This window comes from Symphodus melops, assembly GCF_947650265.1.
Source record: "Symphodus melops genome assembly, chromosome: 5".
Lineage (NCBI taxonomy): Eukaryota > Metazoa > Chordata > Actinopteri > Labriformes > Labridae > Symphodus > Symphodus melops.
In genome coordinates this window covers 20,188,496-20,215,504 of record NC_136695.1, presented here as the reverse complement: position 1 = coordinate 20,215,504, position 27,009 = coordinate 20,188,496, and the positions used below count along the sequence as shown (strand labels likewise).

The window sequence follows — 27,009 nt, the reverse complement described above, 5'->3', positions numbered from 1 at the left end:
ATTGCACATTAGTTTAAATGTGTCTTTTTGGACAACATTATCTATCTGTAAGCAACAAAAGACTATTGTAAAAGCAGGCAATCAAAACAAAATGCAGTTTATTTCAAAGTGCAGCATTTAACTCTGCAAATGACACAACAAAAAAATGTTTACAGGGGTCCTTTTTTTTCTAAAATAAATTGCCACAATTGGGAAATTCAGTTAATGTCATCATGACTTTTTCTTCAGGCCCTTAGGAACTTGTCAATTGATACAAGTAGAAATTTGTCAGGAGATGAATCCTGAAAGGTGGACAATTTCATCAGCGAAGGGAACATAAAAACTTAAAATCCTGTATTTTTTGTTATCCCTTCCCCTGACAATAAAACAGTCTGATCAGGTGAAATTAGCAATTGCTCTGTATCCTCTGACAAATATTTACACACATTTTTCAATCTAAGGGATCCAGAGCATGAAAGGTTTGGAACCACTTCTGTGAGATCTTTTAAAGAGACTTGGAGTGGCAAAGTTGTAAACCACAGAGTATTAATTCTTTATGTGGAACATGTTGCAACATGTTGCGCGATCAACATGTATCAGAGAGAATAAGAAAAGCATTAAAGCCCATTCATTTCTAACCAAGAGATTTATTTCACTCACTGTTGTGTCAATTACTGATTTGATTAAATACTGTATGGATAAAACGATTCCATTAAACCACAGATGAATATAGATAACTGCAGAGATTATACCACTGAAGCCATAAATGTAGAAAAAAAACATCGTACTACAGGTCATGGTTAAATTCATCTTTTGTTTTATTCTTTCTTTTCCAACCGTCTCTTACATTATCACTCACTGTCACAATATTTACACTACTGAGACTAAACAGGTCTTTACAATGTGTCATTTACACAAAGTCCTTTCTGCTGTATGTTTGTATGTGTATTTAAGTCCTTGCACACAAATGCACTTTAGAGGAAGGTTAAAATGACTGTGCAATGCCCTCAGCCCCCGGAACATCATTTATATGTGTTGAAAGCTAGAGTCTCAGCAAGATAACCTGTATAAAATGGAGATAAGGAGGGAATATTATCACTTTTTTCTTGGACTTCTGTCTGTAGCATGAAGGCTACTTCAAAAGGCAGCTGGTCTGTCTGTGGTTCAGAGGGAAAGAGGGAGGATGACACGAGCCCAGCTTGTCTTTGAATAGCAGGTGCACCTTTCCCTTTATTGTTGGCCTGAATGTGGAATGAAGGAAAAAGCAAAGGATCAAAGTATATTTTCCCACTATCTACTGCAAGACAGCAAAGGCTAGATGGAGAAACAAATTCTCACTTGAAAACAGTCGCCTGCCAAGCTGTTTCTGTGTGCATGCGTGTATGTGTGTGGGTAAGGGCATATGTGAATAAGAGTTGGAGTTGATGCTCGTAGAAGCATTGACACATCCCCATTTCAAATAGCCGGCTTTTATCCAAACCAAACATTCCCTCTTTCTGCCTTACTTGTCTGTGTTGCCAAGGAAGATTAATAACATGGCAGCTGCTCTGTAGAAAAATCACAACGCCTTCTGTTGAAACCTCACTGGCCACACTCGTTCCATGAAAGGCTGTGGGTTCAACGGTTGCAGGGAGACCGGAGAGAGTGGAGCAAGTGTGGCCGGGTGAAAAGAGGGTGACTGGGGAAGGAGCTGGATGGGGTGATGGGCAAGCAGGATGGAGGGGAACAGGGAAGATATGGAGAAGGGAGAGAGATGAAGATGATGAGGGAGAGTTGGTGGGTGGAGAGGGGGCAGCGGGTGAGGGAGCTGAACTCGGTGTGGGTGGATGGTAGGGGAAGAGGATGAGGTAGAAGAGGATGTTGAGGAAGCGGACAAAGAGAGGGCTGTGTGTTGCAAAATGATATGATGGAGGCTTGAGATAGGTGTCGATGGTGGAAGAGTGGGGAGGTGGGGGACTCCAAGAGCCATGGACTGAGTAAAGCTCTCCTGTTGAGTCAGATTTGGAAGAGGGAGACTGACCTCTTGGGTGTGCTGTGCTTGGGTTTGCATTATGTCTCTGTGAATTGACTGGGTGTGCAAGGAAGGTGTATATTGTTCCTCTAAAGTTCCAGAGTTGTCCAACAGTGCTGTGTGAGGGTAGTTTGTTCCTGTGTGTGACTCTGCACTATTAGTCTGCTCCAGGACTTTCTGCATGTGCTCTCTCGCCTGCTCTTGCAGGGGGCGATATTTGTCCATTTCCTCAGCGGTGAAGGTAATTGGAGCAACAGCCCGTCCACTAGCTTGTTTGTCATCTGTCATAACATGCGATGAGGAGAGCTTTGGTAAGTTGCTTGACACAAAGATTCCCATAGGACTATTTTGCCTTTCGATGGCTGCTCCCCCTGCCAGTCCCCCACTCCCCTTGGTCTCCTCATCTTCATCTCCCTCCCTCTCCTGACTCTTTTCCAGCAGGCCTTTCCACCTTCTCGTCTTCCTCTGGATGGAAGGTAGTTTCCCTATAAGAGGGAGAAGCAAAGTCCTTGCTAGTTGTCTTGAATTCGACTTGCTCTGGGCTTGTCCTGCAATAGCTGCGTCTGACCTCCTTGACTTGACAGGGGAAGATGGTCCACCTTCAGTGTTGGTCTGCGAATTTGGCTCCTTTTGCTGAGAGGAACTTGTGTCAAAATGGTTTGCACTGAGGCCATGGATTGTGGGAGCAAAAGAGGTCCTGTGGGGTGAAGAATGAGAGAAGGAGGAAGAGGTGAAACTGGAAGGAGAGGACATGGAACTACTGTGTTTCTTTTCCCTCTCAGATGAAAGTTCTTGAGCTCCTGAGGAAGTCCTGCAAGAGCTTAAAGTCAATCCATCAACTTCACCTGCTGAGCAGGAACTGCTCTGGCTCCACTCTAAACTGAGTTCTGACATGTTGGTGCTGCTGCAGGGACTGCAGGATCGTGGGCTGTGGCATCTGCCTGCCCGTGTGTTGATCACACTCCGGGGGCTGTAAGTCTGTTTTTTTGTCCACCACTCGGGGCTGGAGAAGTGTCTGGAGCTTGAGCTTCTAGAGTGTGAATTCTTCCACATAAAGCCTGGGCTGTCTCTGTCTGCCCCTGCCTTGGATCCTGATCTGTGTGTCCCCCAGTCCTCCCAGCTGTCGCTGCTGCCCCATGTCCATCGGTCCCAGTCTACATCTTCTGTGCTAGGATGTCTACATCTCCTGCCCCACCTGCAAGGACTAGGACTAAATCTCGCCACCTGATCCCACTCTTCTGTTCTGCTTCGTGATCTCATCCAAGGCCGTGAAGTGCCCTCGTCAGTAACTCCAGGAAAGGTCCCTTGCATCCAGTCCCACTGTTCTGTATCAGTAAAGTTCGCCCTGTCTCTACAACCTGACTGCCTTCCTGTTATCCTGGTCATCTCTGTCTCCTCCCAGAGTTCCCCATGCCTCAAACCCTTCCTCTGACTATGAATGAATTTCCTGTCCCTGTGGAGGATTTTTCTTTTTCTCACCGGGCTGCAGCCACAGCTGTTGTCAGGGTAACAGCAGTCAATGAAACTCCTGGGGTTGCTATGGTGACCCCTTTCCCAAAACAGCTTTGAGTTACATCCTGGTGAGAAAGAGTGTACGGAGAAGTGAGACCGCCAGGGAAAAGTCGCTGTGTCTCCGTGTCGCTTTCTCTCTCCCTTGGTGTTTGTGTCTGCTGTGTGTCTGCTGAGCACTGAGGAAGAAGTGCAGGTTTCTGCCTGCTCCCTGTCTGTCTGTGACTGGGATTCATTGCTGTGGCTCCTGTGAGGCCCCCTTTTCCTGACAGAGACAGATACTGGCTCAGTGTCACATCTCCCCAGGAGACAGCTGCTCCCTGCTCTCTGCAATCTCCTCTTCCCCATCCCTCTTTGCCTCCGTTCCTTCCCCCAGCTCCCCACAGCTTCTACTCTCCTCTCTTTTCCAGTGCACACTGTGGAGACAACACTCCTAACTTTGCACCTAGCTGATTGTCGCTTGTTTGAATCGCTCCTTTTCCTCTTCCCCAGCTTGTGTTTCTTTGTGTCGGCTTTCTTTCTCTTTTTGCGTGGCACTTCTGAGACACCCACGTACGGCTGTGCAGCTCTGGCACACTCGCACATTGTTTCACTCCCACACTCACACCTGGACGGGCTGATGCTTGTCCCCTGTGTGCCAGGCTGGATGACAGACTCTGATTTACAGCTCAGGGCTGTGATGGCTTTCTCCCTGATCCTTCTCGCGCCCCCTAATCTTCCTCCCTGAGCATTCTGGGAGTTTGTGTCAGAGCTGTCACTATGAGCGGGGTCAAATGGATGGGAGGCTGTCCTCGCACAGTTCTCTATACTTTGCATGCATCTGCCTCTCTCGATTGGTGGTTTTGACGATGAAAGATTTTTGTTCTTTAGGAACAGGTGTGCTTCTGTGTCTAAATTGATATGTTGTGCTGCCTTGCAATTTGTCTCAGCTTTATCCTGTCTTTCCACCCCCAGTTCTTGTCTTGGTAAACAGGTATGAGTGTCTGGTGTAAGAATAGCTGGCACATGTGGATTTGATTCGACTGAGAGATCACACATGGGATTTTGTTGCGACTTCTGCTGATCTTTTGTGAGTTGTTCTTGTCGTTGGTGATCCGAGCAGATCGGGTTGCAGCTGTAGCAGATGTTTGGTTGAGAAAAAGTGAACTTGAGCAAGCTGACAGGCCATCTAAGACAGGTAGAGCCATCTTTTCCCAGCACTGACATGTACTGACTTTTCTCCTTCAACCCTTCTGTCACATGCTTTATTTCTGTCTCACTATCTGTTTTTGTTCCCCAAATGCTCACCTGTGTTTGGGATGGCAAGAGTGGAGATTCCTGGCTCTGATTATCAGGGATTTCTGTGAAAATAGGAAATCTTTCTTTCTCACAGTCTCTTTTTTCCATTCCCTTTTCTCGTTTGTGAAAATCACTGATTGGACAATTGTCAGTTGATCCAACACTGTCAGAGCTGGACTTTTCATTCTCACTGGGTTTCCCCTCTTCTGCTGACCCTATTTCTCTGTCAATATCTTCCATTATTTCCTTTATCCTTTCCTTCATTTGTTTCCTTTTCTCTCTCTCCTCCTCCTCGAGGTCCGAGAAGACTGAGGCAGAAGGATCAAGTCGTGGCCCCCTGCGTGAGAAACAGAAGGACACCCCAAGCCTGCCCCCTGTCTTTCCCTGCCCAGAGAGAGGCTGCTGGGGATACAAGCCCAGGCAAGACTCGGGGTTCACTGCAGTGGATGCAGGAAGTGTGACTGAGGATTCTGCCGGAGCTATGGGTAACCCCTTTCGAGGAGGAGAATGGTTTGGAATTTCTGGCTGTTGGCTAAGACCAACCGTCATGGCATGAGTGGGAGAGGGTCTCTTGGAGTTGTTGAAGGGTTCATGTTTATCATCCCAGCTGTGGTCCTTTCGGTCAACATCTTTGTATTGTTGCTGCCTCGTAGACCTGACAACACTTCTTAGTCCATAAGTTCTTCCGGAGACTCTGCAAAAGAAAGTCATATTAATATTCCTTATTTTAGTTGATTGAACTTTTCTTGACTGAAGCTTAGCTCAAGTGCCTTTAATTGAATTCAAAATGAGAAAAGTTTATGCCACGATGAGAATATTCTTCAGAAGCATAAATAAACTACTTTCAAAACCCAAATGGAAAATTAACTTTACATTAAATTATTTCTTGCAGCTTATTCAAATAAATTGATTGTGAAATTACATATTATGGCTACAATAATATGTACTTTAGGTTGCAGGTTGCCAAAATGAGAGTACTGATTAGAGCATTGTGCATTCTGATAGCAGGTCATTTAGATAAGTGCATAGTGTAATGTATAATTACAGTAGTTCGAATTCAAATTGAATATGTATTTTTAAGTAAGCAGGTAGAATTATGTTCCGTAAAATTATTTGGTATGCAATAACATGGCATGAAGTTTCTTACTATAGAGGTTATTCAGACTGAACTACTTTGTTTTTAATATACAATATGTATGAGAAGAAGGACATAAAGAAATTAAAAAAAATATATAGAAGAGAACAAAGAAGCACAGAAAAAAGCCTTAAACAAACACAGAAAGAAAAAGCGTGGCCATGAGATTAGTAGTCACAGTGATGCTGATCACATATCATTGCCTGATTATAGGACAACACATTTAATTGCAGCAGGAAAAAGGTGCAATCAAGATGATGATTACGTGATGTATTGCCTTCTATTCGTTGTTTTGATTGCTTCAGGTTTTGCAAACCTGGAGGCAAGATTAATATTTAACTTGTTTCACTATTTTACTTTCCCCTACCATCCATCCCATTTTTACTTTATCTCTTTCTCCTTTAATCAGCTACTCGAAACAAGAATGTGGCTTCACCTGTGGCCTAGGACTGAGCGCTTTCACATCTGCAGATGTATCCATCAAGTCTAAGAACCAATGACTGGATGTGACGCTTTTGAACCCCTCTGGGTCATGGCCCTTCAGACTCAATACACACACACGCACACACACACCTACACCTACACACACACACACACACACACACACACACACACACACCTACACACACACACACCTACATACACACACACGCACACACACAGTTCCTCACCGCTGTGTCTCCTGTTGCAACTGTGCCAGCTGGTGCAGACGTCTGAGAGCCTTCTCCTGTTTGCGCTGATCCTTCCATGATTTTGAGGCCACGTTTCGAGCAAACTCCCTTTGTTGGAGTTCCTTCAGTCTCTGGTAGAAAGAGAGATGGGAAAAATATAAATGAGCAGGGCAGCAAGAAAAGAAGGAAGAGGGAGAGATTAGTGTTAGGAAGCTCTCTGCGGGCAGCTGTCTTTCAAATCACACACATCATTCAGCACCATTTGCAGATGTTCTCCTCCAAAGCTCATGTCAAATTAACTCCATTCAGCCTGGAAGAAAGAGTCTTTCCTCCAACACACAGCTTGGAAGCAAACACAACAACGCTGGTGAATAGCAGATTACAGACACAGTTTGGGGTGGCTGACAAAGTGATATAATGATAATGATGCTTTTCCCACTGACATTTCTGAAATGTTCAATCCTCCTTCAGTCATCACACTTTGGTTTTGCAGAATTTGTGCTCCAATTACATCTAATTTTAAGCTTTTAAGGCCTTGATTTGCTTTGGCAGAAATTACATGCCACAATACAAAGGCCGGACCTTTTATCATTGGCAAAATAACTATTTGAGGCTTTGTAAAGGCCAGAGATTTAGTTAGAAAAGTACTCGATGATAGTATCTTTTATGTGGGTGAAACAAAAAAATTATGAAACATAACCCAACATAGAACTACAAGGCATTACAGGTGATTCAATTTTGAGAAAACTGGTGGGCCTCAAATGCATAAAGCAAAGTAAAAAAACAAAAAACAAAACAATTATCCCTGTTGTGTGTGTGTGTGTGTGTGTGGTGTGTGTGTGTAGGTGTGTGTGTGTGTGTGTAGGTGTGTAGGTGTGTATATAGTTGTATGTCTGCGGCTATAGGTGTGCCAATACTCCCAGGGAAACAATGATTCATGCCTCTTTCTCCGGTTTCCTTTTCTGTCACACTTTAATCCCCCTTTATCCATGCTTGGCAGGTGTGTGTGTGTGTGTGTGTGTGTGTGTGTGTGTGTGTGTGTGTGTGTGTGTGTGTGTGTGTGTGTGTGTGTGTGTGTGTGCATGTTGGTGTGGCTAAGGAGGGACTAAAGAGTTTAGAAATAGCTGCGATATCGTGCCTATCCCTCCTATCTCCTGTCTTATTCTGTCTCACTTCCCTGTAGATTCAAGCTACCTCATTGTGCAACCCAGCCACGGCTTATGAACTCAGGATTTGTTGTTTATTTTATATTTTCGAACTTATCCTGTCGTATAAATTGCAACCGGATTACACCACTCTCACTTTCAGATTTATGTTTTGCTATTATCCACCCATACAGTTCGCATCACACACACACACACACACACACACACACACACACACACACACACACACACACACACACACACACACACACACTCATGCACTCATCAGATTAGCCCCTCAGACATCAGATTTATTTATACACTCACTGTCTTTCACGCACAGATCTTCTGCTGCAGCTGACACTCTTCAGGTTAATCTCTGCTGAGTCTAACACAATCGTGTGTCTTTTACCATTATCGCCCCATGCTTACCATCCCGCTGTCAGCCTGCTCAAGACAGCTTAAGAATTAGAACTGTTCCTTAAACATACATGACATACAGTATAGGTGCTTGTGCACTGTAGATGTGTGCATGTGCATGTGTGTGTTTGTTAGTGTGCAGCAAGAAGCTTTGAGGGGCTTTGATGCCAGACTCATTCGATGGGAAATATTAATCATGTTCAAGCAGAGAGGCATGCATAATGAACTGCTTCGGACAGAACGAGGGGGAAAAGATTGGTGGTTGCACTGTAGCTGTCAATGCCAATGACTGAGAGAGAGTGTACAATAGATGGAATATATGAAGATGAATTCCTCCTTCCTCCTGCATTTGCACTCTGCCAGCTTATTGTTCTCTCTTAAAAACAGGCCCCACTGCAGGCAAACCTGTAACTATATTTAGTGCCAAACAAAATACTGCGCGCTGAACCATTTTTCGCTGAGCACACTCAGCGGAGATATTTCCGTTACCCATTTTAAAGTTAAAATACTTTTGTCTTCAAAGATGATGTCATGTCCCCAACAGCAGGGAAGCGTTATTACTCCCGCTCTCCAACATGCCAGTCTCGCTATGTGCTGTGAAGCTCAATCCGTCTGTCAAAGCCTCGATCAATATTCCTTTAGATGTGTTAAGGAGCGCTCGAGCTGAGGCAACTACGGATGAGTCAGAGTTGATTCATATCCACCAGGCTCTCCGAATGAGGGATGATGTATTCTTAGGTAGCAAGTGAGGGGCCATGCTAATGGGCTGATTGCGTTTTTTTTATTATTATTATTTAAAAAGGAGAGTGTATTTCCGTTGTAATGAACAATTTTTATAATGCTGACAAAGCGCTTCATTCAGACATGTTTATCCCTGAATCGATGACAAGGAAAAGAGACAGGGCATATGCAATCAGCTTCTATTCTACAAAGCCAATACTCCTGCAGGGACACTGTCTTCTGCTAGAATTTCATCTGTTGTCTGCTCAGTAGGCTGTGTGTGTACATGCATGCCCATGTGTGTTTGTGTGTGTGTGTGTGTGTGTGTGTGTGTGTGTTCCTGTAATGCCACTGGCTACTGTCAGCTCAGTGCCTCATGCAGCTCATTTCACGTGCCTGCCGCTGGCGAAAACAAAGCATTAACATTGGCCTGCAGTTGCTTCGATTCATTTTCAAAGAACAATGACAGTGAAGGAACAGTTTTATTTAATGTTTATTTCATGTTGCACAGTGTGGGCGTTCTGAAGTGGGAAGCGGCTCAGCTCGATCGAGAGATCGTCGAAACAGTGTGTGCCCTGCATGTCTGTATGTTTATGTGTACGTGTATTTTTTGGCATGACAGATAGCTGTAGGAGAGTATGCTATCAGCAGAACCTTCAGCTTGTTAGTCTGGAGTGGAGGTCATGTATGAAAATGGATGTGAAAGCAGAAGGCAGGAGGAAACCTGCTGCCGGGCCTGTTCCTAATGGTCCATTGGCCTTATCTTGTCCAAACTCGGAAAACAGAATCATGCTTGAGCTGTGACTAATAACTGTATGGTTTTTTTGGGGAGTGAGAATTCATTTGTCTTTTTTAAGATAGTACAAATGGAAGAATAAAGATCATTTTGCTGGAGCAGCCTTACATAAAAGATATAAATAAACCAACTGCTCTATTTTTTTCATTGAATAAAAATAACTAAAATATCAGTAAAGTCAAATGTTTGTGTTGTGTTTATGTTCTTATGATTTTTCTTCAGGTTGCTTTGGTTACTTTCTTCTTTATAATCTTCAAGGATAAGAACGAGACTCTTTATCAAATTAATATCATCCCTCACATTTTTATTCAAATAGCTTTTTAATGCTAGAGGGTTTTTTCTTTTCTTTTTTTTTTTTACATTTTGTTGTGTTATCATTATCCTTCACTCATGCTTTCAGTTTTAAAAATGCTGAAATAAAGTGCTCTTGGTGAAGACATTATTTTTCATGCAGCACGATTCCTCTAAAAAACAGAGTAAGTTAATTTTACTCACATTTCTTATGGCTGCTTTGATTTGTTTTCATTTCAATTCAAAGGTCTTATTGTCACAAAATGATGCAATATTTAACACAGGAATGTAAGAAAAAGAGGGTTTAATAAAATCCCCACCAGAAATGAAAATAATAATAATTAAAAAAACAAAAAACAATTACTCAACACTACAGTATGATTCATTTTATAGAGGGCTATTTTCATGTCATACTTTAGTTCTCTAAAGCCGCTGCATGGAATCAAAAAAGTTGATCTGAAGCTATCCCGTAAATGCAATACTCCACTCTGTCTGTATACGGTTTGTTTATGTTGGTTTTCTGCCGAGAGATGTGGCATTCCACCGCTGCGTGTGTGCTTGTAAGACATGATGTGGTTGTCAAACTCCTACTGTTACCTGCTGAGAAACGCTACCTATTGGACAGACTGATATGTAGCTTTCCATCCACACGTGCACATAGCTAACACACCCGAATGCAATGACAGGAGATCATAAAAAAAAAGTCTGTTCACTTTTGCGTGTCTGTTTGAGTGTTGTTGCACAACAAAAGTGCTGGGACTGTGGTGCAAGAGCTTCTTATGTACCTGCTTGTGTGCATGGTCGTAGGAATTGATGTGGTTGTCAAACTCCTGGTGTCTGAGGTACTGCTTGTGACACAGCTCGCAATAGAAAAGAGCCTTCAGATCCTCCGCTGAGCAGCCCAAAGCCCTCTCTGCACGCTCCTGCAGAACGAGAAAGAAGAAAGAGAGAGAGTTGAGATAGAGGCATAAACAGACAGAGACTTAAAGGGGTGGGGGGGCAGAAATGGAAAACAGGAGGAGAGGGTATGGAAGGATGAGGTTGGGGGGATTGTTAGCCATTTAGAGCAAATCTGCATCCCGGAGACATCAGCAGTAATAGCCTCTACATGTGCTCTGCATAAAACTGTTAAACAGCATCCCATTAAAGCACTGTGCCTTTTCTGCAGTTGGAGGTTGGACAAAGGCATTGAAGCCCTACGCTCATAGCAACTTGAGCCTGGGGACACATTTAATACAGCCACTATAATAAAAAACCTGCATTTGTACTGTAATAGCAAATGGTCCAAAGTTTGACTGCAGAGAAAGCGGCAATTTTGCCTGACAGACCGACAGAAATACTGCACTACTTAGACTTTAGTACACGGGTAAAAAATGCGTGTGAAGAAGAAAAAACTCCAGGAAATATTTCAACACGTACATATAAAGGTGTGTAAAAAGGACATGGACACACGCACACATTAATACACACACTTAGATTCACTGAACAAATGGCACATGGTCCTCGGGGGATAAACCGCTTGTCTGCATGCTCACATCAGCCAGAGGGTTTTTGGTTTGGAGGACATGCACACTGTTGTGTACAATGGATGTGTGTCCTTATGTGTTGAGGAGTGTATGTGCATTCATGCCATGCTCTGCTTCAGAATGTAATTTCCCTGAGGCTGGGGGCTGCCAATAAACACTATTGAATTCTGTTCTACACTGACATGATGGGAATTTAATTTGAGGTTGTCACTTCTTTCTCTCCTTTTCTCCCTCAGTTTTTTTTTCTTCCCTGTGTCCACTTCCTGGCTCTCTCCCCCATCGCTAGCTGCCCAAGCCTGTCTTTCCTCCTTGTCCAGCTCTCTTTCCCTCCCTTCCCTTTATCTCCCCTTTTATCCCCTCTATTTGGCTTTTCTCTCTTACTGGTGTGCTCCTTTTTCTGTTTGGGGAGCCCTGGGTCATGTGGTGACAGAGTCTATTGGCCTCAATTTGCTTCAGTAATATGCCTGCACACCGGAACAGAGGTGAGTGGAAAAGAGAAGGAGGACAGGAAGGCAGCAAAGAGGGAAAGTGACCCCTGTGTGCCCGACCACACACACAATCGCACAAACACCTCAGCATTATTATTACCACAGTGTCTAATGGGCATTGCTGTACATGCCATCAGTTTTAACTCACGTAAATTCTTCATCCAGCAAAGCCTGTGCAAGCTATCAGGACTCTCTTAAGCCTGTATCAACAGAAAGGTCACTAATATTCATTGATCACGTGTTGCTGTGTTTGTGTGCATGGTATCGATCTGCCTCGTAGGCTTAAGACTCGACCAGGAAATGATCCAATCACCGAGAGCGGCTTCCCTTTGAGTGCTGCCGGGGTGTCAGGATTGAAATAATGAATCCTGTATTTTTGTCAACCTGTGTGTTTCTCCAAGATTACATGAGCTGTGTAAGTGCTCTATGTAATATACTCATCATACAGCATGTGTGCACGCGTTTAATTTTGTGTGCACTTTTCCCTGAACCTGTCAAGGTAATTATTGTGAACACTGAAAAACATCTACGGAAAGACGGGAGCATGTAAAGTATTTATGTCCGAGGGAATCTTGACAAGCAACACCCCTTTTTCCTGTAGAATGCAAAAATCCAACATGAGAGCTTTCATTTGCCTCAAACGTATACACCTCATCTGATTTTAGCACTCATGCATCAACTCAGACTGCATACCCACACAAAGAATCACATTCAGCTCAAAGACACACATTTATGCATGCACGGTCGAGCTCTGTCTGTCAACCTGATACAGCAGTGCTAAATTAATCTAGACCTCAATTTACCTCACTAGCATAAATCTGTTTGCACGGAAAGCACAAGTGATATCTGCTGCAGCCCTGAATAGACAGTGATTGTTTGCATGATTATGTGTGTGAGTGTTTGTGCGAGGTTGTGAATGTGAATGCATCTTCTCTTCCTCTCTCTCTGCTTATCCTCAATTTGTGGGAGAAGTGCCATGTTATCCCTCTTCATAGCTGAAATTATGCTAACAAATAAGAGTGTTTATGAGCCATAACCGGAGTTTCAGACACACACGCATGTTATTCAATGTCTTAAGCTTGTGTGGAAATGAACCGGTCACGCTTAAAGTGTTTTTACACAAGTGGTTTACCAGTGCTTGAGAAAATGCAGGCTGGAAACTAATGATACACAATATATTCATGTAAAAATCCGCAAGAAGACAAAAAAATAGGTCCTCTGAGAAATCTCTGAGTTCTGCAGATGGAAACTGTGCGGGCACCTTTCTGATGCAATCACCATGTCATTGCCTTCAAACCTATTAAACTGCCCTCTTGGTTTTTTGGATGTCTGACTTTTATAGCATATAAAATCCCAAACTGTGTCCTTTTTTGTAACAAGTTTGTTATGCAGACTTTTGGAGAGTTCAGATAAGTGTTAGCAATTTCTTTCCTTCATAATCCTCTTTCTTGTGATGTTGGGATTAAAGACTGCTGATCTTCCCAAAAAATCAGAGACACATTTCATGCAATTGGTTCCCCATTACAAACTGAATTTAAAACTATCTAAACAAGGTAAAAGAGGGGCTAAATCTTTGTTTGATCAAATCATCCAAAATGTCATTCTAACATTCTGTATAGTTTGCATTGTGTATCAGCAAAATATTTGGTATGTACCGATACAACTGTGGCAAGCATTTCAAAGGAGCACTTTATTTGTATTTGAAATTTTTGTTTACTGAAGAAAATCCCAAAACTACTGCTTTCTTTTCTTGTTCTTATTGAATTTGATTTATTCATAAAAATCATCATAGAATACAAAACACAATATTCAAAAAAGTGAGTAGTCCCTTTGAAAAAACAAACAAACAAAAAAACAGATTTCCACTCTGTTAAAAAAAAATACATTTCTGATATAATTTCTTTACAATGTGTGCATACAGTGTGTGACATCCACTTGAAGCAGGGTTATATGTCAAACATTATGGCTGACAAAGTACATTTTATCAGTTGGTTTAAGCATTGTTATTAAAAGAAATACAATCAAATAGGTAGTTGAAAGTTAATTCACATAATTTGTTACGATAACAGCAATTGGATTATAACAGTGTTCAGCCACCTATACTGTACTTGAGCTAAATAGGCCCACTCATCTCACTGGTCACCATTGCACTGGCTGTAATTAAATATTGAACAGCATTTTCATGGATGGCCGGACTCAACTTAGAGAGAAAGTGAGGGAGGACTTCTGGTGCCAAGAGACTTTACCGCACAGGCACTCTGACACAGCGTTTTAAGAGCGTTTTGCCTCCTAGATTTGTTGCATTTATTGTTCAAGGAACACGAAAGATGGATGGGACATATATCATGGAGAGATCTCTGAAACTATTAAACAAATGGGATTTCAGTGTTGGAGAAAAAGGCAGTTTTATTTGACAGAAGAAGCAGGGGGACAGACTAAATAAACAAAGTTGTTTATAGTTGCCTACTTCTCCAAAATAAAACCTAGTATGTAAAATATTAAATTCTGATCTACAGATACTACAAATACTTTCTTCATTTTCTGTGAGGAATCAGAATCAATTTTGCTTGCTTTCTTTCCTGCATGTCTCTCTTTCCTTGTGCTTTCATCAGATTTTTTCTGGAAAACCGAAAGTGACTTGATGTGTATGTTTTTACAGTCTATGGTATAAACAAGCACTGAGAACTTGAGTCCTATTTCTACCAGCATGTGAATGTGTTTCTCCTCAGATTTGTTATTCATGTTGGCTCAGACATGTTGAGATGAACACAATCAGATGTGATAATTGTTACCAGGATTGCAACACAAGTTTTAATTACAAAACTTGGTTTAGTATCAAATTCAGATCATAGACCATAATAAGATTCAGCGTGCATAATAAACCCACAAAGTGAGAGGAAGAAGGCCCAGCAGCAGGATTACTAGCAGATTCTCTCTGTTCAGATTTATTCAATTCCACTTAAAAGAACTTCCACTGCAGGGGTTGAAACTTTATGAATATGTCTTAATGTTGATGGAACCATTGTTTCAGAAATCGGTAACCCAATAAAAGCTCCATGCAGCTCTAGTAATTGACTCGTGTTGGAATGAAACCTCTTGTTTTGTATAAAAACATTGATTAACACTAACCCCAGTGAGCGATAGCGACTGACTTACAGCATGCACCAGACTGTGTTTCACATTATTAAGTGTCACCTGTAACAGAGTTTGTATCAACCCTTTTCATGTTTTAAACCACTGAGGGGTATTAAATAAAAAAACATAACATAAATAGGATCAAATTAATATGTGCATCCTTGTTATAAAAGATAAAAAAAAGAGAGTCCAAGACAATCTTTTTCCAAAACTGAGGCATCCTGCTTATTTCCATATAAAATGTGTCATGGGAAGTGTAAAATGGTTTAAATGACCTTTCTCTGACTTCAAGATTGTCTGTCTACTTTCACATTATTGGCCTGACAGGAGAGGAGAGGAGATAAAAGGTAGATGTTAAAATTGGGGAAAAAAACCCTTCTCATTGCTTCTCTGCAGTCTGAGAACAATTCAATAATCAAGTCATAACTGTTTATCAAGCCCAATTAAGCCCTTAATTATCTTCTGCTAAAATTCTCACCCAAACTTGGCGACTGTAATGAATTGAAACAATTTCATTTGTGCTAAAAAAAACACAACCCACAACTATTTCTGCAAATCTGCCTCCTACTCCGTTCCTCAGCCTCTGCTATTTACACATATTATGTGAAGTCATCTGTTTTTTTCCCCCCTCTGCCTGTCTCTGAAGTGCTCCTGTGATGGTTTGACACACGTGTGTTCACAGTATGCAGGAGGAGCACATAGTCTGGCAGTGTGACAGTCTGAGGATTTCTGGCCATTCTTCTGTAACTAATGACAGCTGACCTGAGGGCTAAGATGCTTGTTACTGTAATGACCTGCAGATCTTGGCTCCACACACAAACGCACACACATGCACACACGCACACACGCAAGCAAGCACACGCACACAAAGACTACTGCCAAAACTGGGTACCTGAGTGATATTTTCAGCCTTAATACATCACTGACTGTCTTTAACCCTCCACGGTCAATACACACCCATTTATTCATCAGTGCTTGAAACCATTTCATAGTATATGTAGGTCTTTGTTTTCACCAGATCATTAAAAGTAGGGCCTACATAGAACAATAGCAACAAAAGCCGCAGATGTGTTGACCACAAATAAGCTTGTTAGCGTTTTCTTTCAGCCAAAACGACAGATGTGTTAGAGTCAGTGAGCTATGTCATCTCGCACATTGCCAGTAACCTGCTCTGTGAAGGAGTCACTATACAGGCTAAAATGATTCAGAATATAAAAATACATGGTGATACAAAGTGTACGCCAATGATCCAGACTCGGGTGGGAAATGACTCATTGTGTGATTCTTGGAAAAACGGTTTGCTACCTTAAGCAGCAGCTTCTACACAATGAATCACCAATGTTTGTCTAACGCTGGATTTGTTTGTGATTTGTTCAAAATATTACAAAATGTTCCATCTCTCAGTGACCTTTAAAGTTAAGCAGAATGCCGGTAACAAACGGAATAAATAAATGATGAAGGGAATGATAATTTCCCCTGTGCCTTTGGTTGCCTGTTTGGGATAAGGAGTGCTTTTTCTTGGAGAAGTTCTTTAAACCGACTGTCTGAAAGCAGATGTTTGTGTTGTATTGAATCTTATATTGTGTTCCTCAATTTTAATTATCCCAGTCTGAGAGAAGATCTAGGTCTACCTCTTGATTTTTATTGTGTTGGCTCTATTTTAAGCTTCTGGTATTTGAAAGAAGAATGGCCTTCAGTTAAAGTGACAACTTTTGTATTTCGTCAAGTCACAAAGAAGACCATCGATAAGAGGTAATGGATGGTTAATTTTATGCATATTTTAAGGCTTTGAATTCTGCAACTCCAATACTGCATTTCCAGTTCAGAACAATCTAGAACTGAAACAGTATAAAAGAAAAATTGCGATAATATTGGTCATTACTGGTAAATCTAAGTCCTTAAATCCCTGGTTACTACATTTCCCATGATGCAACTCAACAAGCCTCTTCTGTTGTGCCAGGCTTCTTTTTAACCAATGTGCCTGAACGTATGCAGGGGGGATGTGATGTTTGTATTCATGAAAAACATTTATTTAGCCTTTCTAAATATACATGTTTGAAGTCTTTAAGGAATCAAATGAGGATAGTTGTCTGAAGCAACAATCAAAAACACCAACAACAAAAAAAAAAACTTTAATTCAAAGAAAGGTACCAACAGCCTGTTATATCAAAGATGATTTTTGTTTTTAACCTAACTTTGGTCTCAAAAAGGAAAATAGCCAATCATTATTAAGGATTTTGGGGTGGCCAATCAGTTTTCAGGAATGGCTTTAGCAAACCCTGGTCATCCCCCAAATTCACCCCTCCATCTGTTAGAACCTCTCTGCTTGGTAAATCACTGAACTCTGTATTGCACGTATTACACAGGAAAATATACCAAACCAAACTAGAGGGATAAACTATGCTCTTAGTTTAAACAAAAACCTCACTCAAGCCATTTAAAAACTGTTTAGAAATCCTTTGCCATCAATGAATATGTCTTAAACTTCTCCGCTAAACTATCAGAAGAGAAGACGAAGCCTCCCTGTTTATATTCAGTCCAACCGTAACCTTAATTTGTTTGTCTGTCACTGATAATCAAATAACAATTCTTCTCTTAAAGTAAATATGCACACTCATTATGCACTTGAAACCTTGAAGTCATTGTTTTATTTTAAATCTTATAAGCTAAACTTTTTTTTTGTGCTTTGTTACCAGTAAATGTATCTGTAAGTCTCAGATAGAGCTTCAGAAAGCTTGAGTTTAGAGTGCCATAACTTGTCTCAAAGGAGAAAAAGCCACAGGGTAGCATTCTGAATCCTTATATAACCTGTGACATATCACATCCAGATAATAAGGGGTGAAAAATAATGAGGGAACAGTGGTTTAAAGCCTCAAAATAATTGTACTGTGTTTGTGTGGGGCAACAGCAGGCAGCTCAGTGGCGTAGACGAATCACATTGCTCTCCTGGTAAAGTCGTAAATCTCTGATTAAATGCAAGGCCTGACCAAACGATCACTCAGTGGGCAATCAAAATTTAATTCCCTGTCCATCACAATGCAAGGCCAAAGAGTCTGTCCACCCCTCCTCTCCTTCATTCTCTCCCTCTCTATCATTCAACAGAGGCTTCTTGTCTTCATGCACTGTTTCATTGATTATTCCACTGGTTGCCACATTCGAAATCTATCCACTTCTCAACACCCGCCCTCTTTGTCTCTCAATCTGTCTGCTTTGGCGTTATTCTGAATACAATGAGAGCTCTGCCTCTTGCCCGTTCAACACAAGTTTAACTGACTTACTCCGGCAGAGCATGGCGATCAGAAACGCACACACCAAAAAGTAGAGGACATCTTAAAACATTTTCTCCACATGAGCAAACATGACACGTAGTTGGTTTTCCAGCTGGTTTGTGGATAAAATTTGTGTTGGGTTAGATCAGAGCAGAAGCACGAACGCATAAAAGCATGCATGCGAATTCCTAAAATACCCGAGTGCTCTACAAACTGTGGTCTCCTCTGTGTCTGCTAATGTATTTTTATGATCCTACCACTCACTCATTGTGCTCTTCAGGGACTTAAATTTGTTTCTCTAAAAGCTGGAGGTTTCCTCTTTTTTCCCCCCCCTCTCAGTTCACACAAAGAGCACAAACTAACTTCAAGAAGGAAAGCAAGGGATCCTCTGCAATTTCTTCATTTCAATACAAAAGTAAGTAAGTACGCTTGTATGATCTCTGTGTTCTTTGCACCTCTTGTTTTCCATTTTGATGCCCCTGCCTGGAGGTAGTGAAAATAACATCAGAAGAACCTTTAGTGCTATATTTGTAGATGTGGTCCTCTCTTATCCTTTCACCCTCTCCCCTACTTCTTATTCATTTGAATTACTCTCCTACTGTAGTCTTTTGTAATATTTAAGGAGCTTCACTCAGTTCCTCTCCCATGTCTGTTTCCCTCTTTTGTGCATTAAAAGCCCTGGTCATTTATGTGTCCCTCCATCTGTATGCCTATTACAGAAGCTTCTCTCTTCACACTCTAAATGTCATCTTCAGTATTAAAATGCTTTTCTCTCCCAGCTGGCAGAAAAATGGAATTACATGGAGCGTACACTCTTGACATTTAAATTACAGTCACAATTGAAAACCCTGCATTGATAAACTGATGTACAGTGTTTTTAAATTGGTTCACACATAAAAACCATTTGAGGTGCTACCACATATCATAAGCTCTGATTGGCTATGTGGAATATACATTTAAGCCATTTTATTGGGCTTGGTTGCAAGAACTTTTAAAGCATTTGTGTAGGAATAATCCAGGATTGTTAGATGTTGCAATTTTAGATTTTGGTGATACCTAAATGGTAAATCAATACAGTTCTTAAATGTGTGTGTGCCTTTGCATACTTCATGCTAACCTAACAAAAAAATCTGGACAGCCCCCCTGCAGAAAATGCAGATGACTGACTGCCTCAAAGAGGATTGTATCTCTATCTGTTAAAGGGATTAAACATGGACTGTAATCTGTCAGTGTGATGAACAGATTATTGGAAGACAAGTTAAGGAGATGAAGGTAATCAGTTTGGAAAGTGACAGATTTAAAGAACAGGATTAATACGATCGCAGATTACACGCTACTTTTTAAACGCTCATCTGAGTCTTGCCAACTCTGGGAGGAGGGAAGAGGGGTGAGACAGGCTGAGCGGGGGGGCCGAGGGTGGGTGAGAGAAGGACGCAGTTTTTGATGAATCAAGGAATGATTGCTCTCTTTCAGGCATTTATGATTGCAGCTGCTTTTGAAGCTTTGAAGTATGGTAGAATTTTTTTTTTGTGTGTGTCTGCGTGCATGTTTCTCTCTGTGTGGTTCTTTTGTGCCATTGTGCGTTTGGAGGGGGGAATAACATGAGTGTGTCCAATAAGAGGAAGTGATCTTTTGTCTGGCACATTAGAGCAGAAGTGCGGGGAGAGCTAATGACACTACAGACGAGGATGCTGAAATGAACTGTTAGCTCTCACATAATCACACGGACACACACACGCAGACAAACTCTGTGGTACACGCCAGTCCGACTTTGTTAAAGCTGGTTTTGCTGTGCTCAAAGATTGTGTCGCAGTTAAGACCTTGTGCTGGCCTGGGGGATTGAAATCCCGCCAGGACTCCCTCTGCTTTCAACATCCTTCCATCTCTCTGCTCTCCTTCTTTCTCCTGGTTTCCTCGCTACCGTTCCCAGCTTCTATCCACCCTTGTGTACTGCTGCATTAGTATGTATGGCCGTGTAGCTCTGGGTTTAGAGGTTTATGTCTCCTAATAGACAGAGATTTGTCCTGTCACACCAACACCCACATACAGCTTAAAGAGAGAGAGGGAGAAAATGACTCCTTGTGCTCTGTGTGAGACAGAACATTTATGTTCCTGTCTTGTCTCCAGAAAGAAAGGCTCCATTTCGGTACAGACAAATTATAAAGCATTCATTTGTGGCCCTTTTCTCTTCTTTTCTCCCACGCTTTTCCATCCTCTTTTTTTCCCCCCTCTCCTGCTCTCTCTTTCTTCCTCTCTCTCTCTCTCTCTCTCTTTCACCAGCCGTGATTGGATTAAGACCAAAGAAGCAGAGTGAGATGGAGAAGGGATGAGAGCTTATTAAGCATCTGAGAGGTGAGATGACATAAAGCCGTATGAAGATGAAGAGAGGAAGCTCATGACCACGTGTGCAGAAGCGAGTGTGCGGTGAGGTGTGCACGTGTGTGTGTGTGTGTGTGTGTGTGTGTGTGTGTGTGTGTGTGTGTGGGGCACTGTTCTGTATTTTTCCTTGCACAAGGTAGGGAGAAAAAAGGGAGGAAGTGAGGCGTTTAGTTGTGGAGCACTTTAATCAAGGGGCGAGCAATCCTGCATGACCCACTCTGTCATCCATTATTGATGCCTGCCTGAGCCAGGCTGATGAATCATTAAGCCACTCATCAGGGCTGGGAATTCTGCTTTCTCCTCAGCCGATGACACTCATTTGCATAAATCACACGCTGCTGTTTTTCACACGCTCACACAGAAACACAAACACACACACCTCTGGTCAGGCGCACAAAGTTCATACATTTTGGCTGGTTTGCAATGTGCATGGTGCACACCTTTCTTCCAAAGCTTCTTCAGAAATACATGTTTGTCTAGCATCTGCTACACCTGTGCATTAAGGTACAGGTGTAGCAGGTATTAAGGTGTCACATCCTACAGACCTCTTTTTATGTCTCTTTACCTTTACTAGATGACAAACATGTTCGGTATATATATATATATGCTCCAAGAATGCATTTGGAAGGTTAACTTTTGCTGTGGAGAGAAGCGAGTGAACGTAATGACAGAAAAAGAAACAAAAAGAGGCAGAGATAAGCAGATCTTACAAAGTTTCTGTTTACTTCTTGCCTCCGGGTTTTATGGCAGAGAAAAAGTGGAGAATCTTAGGGAAATTGATGAATACCCACGGCAGGCAGGCAGGCACATATGCACTCGCACGATCCACCCACAGACTTCTTCTCATCTTTGTGGGGGTTTCCCCTCCTTTCGTCTTCTCTCATCCTCTCTCCTCTCCCTCTATTCTCCTCCCCACCCGCTGTTTCCATGTCTTCCCATTCAGGCTTGTGACTAATCCCATACCACAGGGTAAGAATATACCTCACAGCAAGGGTAACAGGGACCGATAGTAGACCCAGCAAACATGATCATTCCAAACATACAAACACAAACAGACAGAAGAAACAGGCATCCTGCCCATGTAAAAAAGGTAGCCAAGGCCTCATGGCTACTGGCTTGAGGCTGCTTGCAGACCACTGTGAGCCTGCCATCCTGGCAGCATACAGTCAGGGCATTTCTGCACTGCACTAAGCTGAGCGCCTGGCATCTCCAATCTGCTAAACATAGGAATGCGGCTGCTCAGGATAATTGTGGCAGGTTATTCTTGCCATCACTGCTGATGTGAACGCTGGTCTAAGCAAACACATGAATTATTAGTGTCTGCATCATGGCCCTTGCTGCTGGTAGAGGTATGTCTGATACAATTTGATGCATTGTTGCTGATGCATGACTGACCCTGCACTATCAGAATGTCCTAGCAGGTACTATCTGCTGCCATACATAAACATGAGAGCACAGCAGAGAAAACACATGAGGGCACATGTTGTTATCATAAGACATGGATTTTTGACCCGTTTGTGATCTTCTTGGTATCCATTTTTACATCTGTGTGTGTATATATATATATATATATATATATATATATATATATATATATATATATGTCTGTATAATGTAATCCCACATACACGCAATACTGAAAGGTGATAGTTCAATAAAGCTCTATTTTTCTGAATCTTTGACCCTATAGCATTGACCTTCTTATTACTTTTTTTTTCTTAGGGCGATCAGTCAGAGTTCGAAGGTGCGGAATAAGAGAATGTGACTGAGACAGCAAAAAGGATTTGGATTTGTAATGAAATTATATGAGAATCGGCTGAATACACACAGGCAGCACCAACGAGGATTTTAACATTGAATTCAACGTTCATATTTATTTTTTTTTACATTTCCATAGTTGAAAGGGTGAGGAAAATGATGATTGAAGCTGTACTATCTCCTACAAATCGTTCTGCATTGCATAATGCAAAGATGTAATGTCAAGGAATGCTAATTTTCATCAAAAAACAAAACATTTTGAGCAGTTGGATGTAAACAAGAAGGTTTGAGACATTGAAAAATGAGCAGTTTTAAACGTTTCTCCCTGAAAAAATAAAGGCCCAGAGGTTTAATCAGCACTTAAAATAGTCTGTACAAAAAATAAAAAAACCTTCAACTTTGAACATCTTTTTAAGTCTGGCCATGTTTTTTAAAACAATTTTTCTCTGGGCAAAGACATTGCACTTCTAAGGCCGACATTTTTCTTGCACACATCATCCTGACATTTCAAACATGAAAATAACAAAACCAATCATGTGTAAAAATAAATAATGATTTTTGTCCATCAGCTCTACTGGTAGGTCTCTGACGTGAAGCGGTTTGTTCGAATTGCTGCCATCCACAGCAATGAAAAACATGGACTCCTCGATCAGATGTTAATGATTTCAGGTTTGTGAAACTTGCTTAAACGCATTCAAATGTTTCTTTTTTCAGAGACACTAATTTGTATATGTTATTTTTTTATGGTCATTAAAAGTACGAAAATGTATGATTTCAAGATCAATCTGAGGTTGAAGTCCACGTTGCTTAATTTGGATGGAAGCCCCCTTGGTCTCTGCCTGGATCAGGGAGATTCCCGGACCTCTGCTGGTTCACAGCCTCGCTTACGGTGAGTCATCTTTCCTCTAGAGGAGAGATAATTAATTTGTCTGAGCTGCGCTTAACCCAGGCCTGTGTGTCAGTGCTGGTGATTCACACACACACACACACACACACACACACACACCAAAGACACACATACATACATGCAGGACCTCAAGCACTTAAATGCAACGGTAGGTGCAAACCCACATGTGCATTAAGTGCATACTGTACTGTACATACTAATGGAGGTATAATGGTATTGCCACATCTGCTCCTGTGAGTAAACAGAATCTCGAGAACAAAAGGCATAAACTGAGGGAGACTTGAAGTTATTGGAGAAAAAAAAAACTGACCAACAAATAATGCACCATCTCTTCTTTTTCATTCCTTCAAGGATTTTTCAGCATTATTGCAACTGCAATATTACTTCCATCGACAACACACACAAACTTACTCACAGACAAACTGTACATCACACACACACACACACACACACACACACACACACTCAAAGGCCTTGAACAGTTGAACCATTGACCTGCTTAAAAATGAATGGGCTGCAGAGATGAGATGAAAAGCAATAGAAGAGGCACATTACAGCAGTATCAGACAGAGGGATGAGACTAAAGGTAGAGGGTGAATAGAGGGGTTGTGAATAGAGCAAATGACAGAAAGTAAGAAGCAAATGGTTGTTTTGAGAAAAGGGCTAAAAACAGAGACAGAGTTTGCAGAGTCTAGGAGTACAAACGAGGATGAGATCAAACCTGGAACAAGACAAGACATCGTGAGGATTGTGGAAAAAAAAAAAAAAAAAAAAAAAGCTCTCATCTCTTCATCTCTCACCTGTCGTCTTTTTTGGACTTTGAGAGGTGTGATTTGAGGCGTTCATGTGTATAATTTTGTGTGCAGCCTGTCAGTCAGATCCTACCTGAGCTACTGTTCCAGATGGTTCATCAAACATCCACTAATTATCAACAACTCACTAATTGTATGTGAGTGTGTGTTTATGTGCTGGTGTGTCTCCAGGTAATTATCTGATGCTGCGATCACTAATGACCACACAGACAAACATCTGTCCCGAGGTAATATACAAAATGAGAGGGTAGCCATCTGTTGTGTCTGCATGTGTGTGCTTGCATACTTCTACGGGTGCCACTCACGACATACTGTACATCTAATACCAGAAAGTGCATTTTAATGATGCCGGCACACTGACAATATTAAATCAACAAATTCAGCTCCCCTTGTAATAACAGACAAACACTCCACTCACACTTTATCTTCCAAATGTGCGCACATACACCCACACACAAGCGATGCAGGTCAGGTCAGTTATGCCAAAGAAAGCAGATTCTACTTCGCAGGCATCAGACCCAAACATGAATAAATAAACACTTACAATACATAAAGACCCATCTTGATTCTTGTAGTCCAACTCAAGCACTGTAAACATGTGCAAACAAAGGTCTTCTGGGAGAAACATCCTCCTTTGAGGGATTGAAAAAGTAAAGTTTAAACGCTCCAGTTCCTGCATTCAAGTCAGGTTGTGTGTACAGATCAAAGAGGCACAAATAAAGAATGACTCAGTCATGCGTAAATTGAATAAAGATCATCTCTATCTCAAGAGGTGAATAAGCATCACAAATCTAGAGTATACACTGAAACAGAAGTACAAAGACAACCTAAACATAATCATTGCATATATATATATATATATATATATATATATATATATATATATATATATATATATATATAATTATTATTTATTTTTTTACTAGGGTTGCTGAGGGCTTGCTGAGCCGAGTGGCAGGTAATGTCACCTCAAACAACGGGTTCATTTACAAGTTACACAATGCAGCTCAAACATCCAGGTTAGAAAACTTTCCGAGTGGAAGAGAAAAGAAACAGTGGTATAGAGAGGAAGGAGAAGAAGGAGTTTGGAGAAGTCAGAAAACACGGAGGCAACAGAGTAAAGACGAAGCGTTTTTCTCCAGGGAACCATCCTGGTTATCAAGTAGAGGTTATTATGCTATGAAGCGCTAATGAATTCATTAGCTAAATGAAATGTCAATAAAGGCTTGAGAGAGTGTTAAAATCGATGCCAACCGTCTCTCGCTCTCACCCCATCTCCCTCCTCTTTCGCTTCATCCTATCTCACCCATCTGTCCCAATTATCCACCTTTCTCCCCAACACACACACATCGACACACACACACACACACACACACACACACTCTCACTCTCTGGAGTGTTGAGTGTAAACTGTGATGGAGGACATTAGCGGTGATCAGTGGGAGCACTTTGCAGCGGTCAGCAGGAATGGTCGAGTCATACAGGACTTTAGTATTCAGCAGCACTCACCTGCTCACTCTCAAACTGCTCCACCAGGGCTTGATGGCTGTGCCGGTGTGTGTACGTGCATTAAGACTACTCTTTATGAATGTGAGTGACTGCAGTATTAAGGGCCATGACTTCCAGTCAACACAAGACTGAACAACCCTGCTGTTAAATCATTTTGTTATCCTCAATTCACATTTCACAAAAATCTCTCTTTCTGACATTTGTCTAACATCATAAATGTCAAGATACTACAACCAGCTTGATCATCCCACAGGAGTTCTTTTGATACCAAGATTGTATCATTAATCATTATGATCATCATTAAAATGCGCTCAAAGATTCCTGGGTATCGTGTTTACAGCCATGAGCAAACTGACGCGCCAAATGGCGAACCAGTTGGCTCATCTCACCTCTGTCCCCTCATGATGGCGTAATATTTGTAGCCGAGTACTTGACTCACTCAGAAACACGGGCCATGTTTTTGTGTGGCTAAACACTTGTTTCAAGATAATTGTTCAGGGGCATATGTGTAAATGCCACCTCATTTCCATAAACACTGTTCAGCTCCCCGAGGAATCAATGAAAACATGGAGGGTGCAAACGAAGAGTCACACACACACACACACAGAGAGACTCAGATGAAGGGAAATTTGCACTCGATTTGACACTAAGCTGTATAGCTGATGATTCATCTGTTGTCTGCAATAGCGTGAAATATACATCAAAGTCGTCTTCAGTTAAGTAAGTACACATACAATGCTATATGAGGTATGTTTCCGAAAGGGAAATAGGAGGACAGATGGAATGGGAAAATATGTTTTTATCCATGTATCATTAAAAGAAAGGTGTGGATCAGTTTGTATAAATTGATGGCTGCATTGGCGCTGTATCGGTCTTTTATGCACACACCTTTCTGTCACCATATCTCTCCTCCTGTCCTCCCTCTTCACCGACACCAAGAACAAAAAATGAACCTTTGAAGTGTTAATCAGAGTTTAAATAATGACTCACCAATGGTGATTAAGCCCTAATATACATACGAGAACCAGAATTTAGACGCGTCCGAGAGACCTATCACAATGACTAATTAGTGGTGATAAAGTGGTAATGAGCGAAATCTTCTTCTAGATATACTGCAACACTCCACAGGGAAGCTAACTAAACAAGATCTTTTAACAAAAACCAGAGGATTTGTTGAAAAGCAAGGTGTGTGTGTGTGTGTGTGTGTGTGTGTGTGTGTGTGTGTGTGTTTGTGGAGATGTGTTTACTTAATGGTGCAATGCCTTATCAAA

The 27,009-nt window shown here is 41.6% G+C and overlaps 1 protein-coding gene across 2 annotated transcripts in view; it reads right to left on the bottom strand.

Annotated features, from left to right (window-relative positions):
* Window positions 1-773: 773 nt before the first annotated feature.
* The window catches only part of znf804b (zinc finger protein 804B), a 30,872-nt gene continuing 4,636 nt past the window's right edge, over window positions 774-27,009 (bottom strand). For both annotated transcript variants that reach the window (XM_079345007.1, XM_079345008.1), the window contains exons 3-5: window positions 10,741-10,878; window positions 6,584-6,714; window positions 774-5,471 (exon numbers count right to left, since the gene is read on the bottom strand). In XM_079345007.1, the coding sequence (XP_079201133.1) occupies window positions 1,538-5,471; window positions 6,584-6,714; window positions 10,741-10,878 (4,203 nt within the window). In that variant the 3' untranslated portion in view covers window positions 774-1,537. The remainder of the gene's footprint in view (window positions 5,472-6,583; window positions 6,715-10,740; window positions 10,879-27,009) is intronic.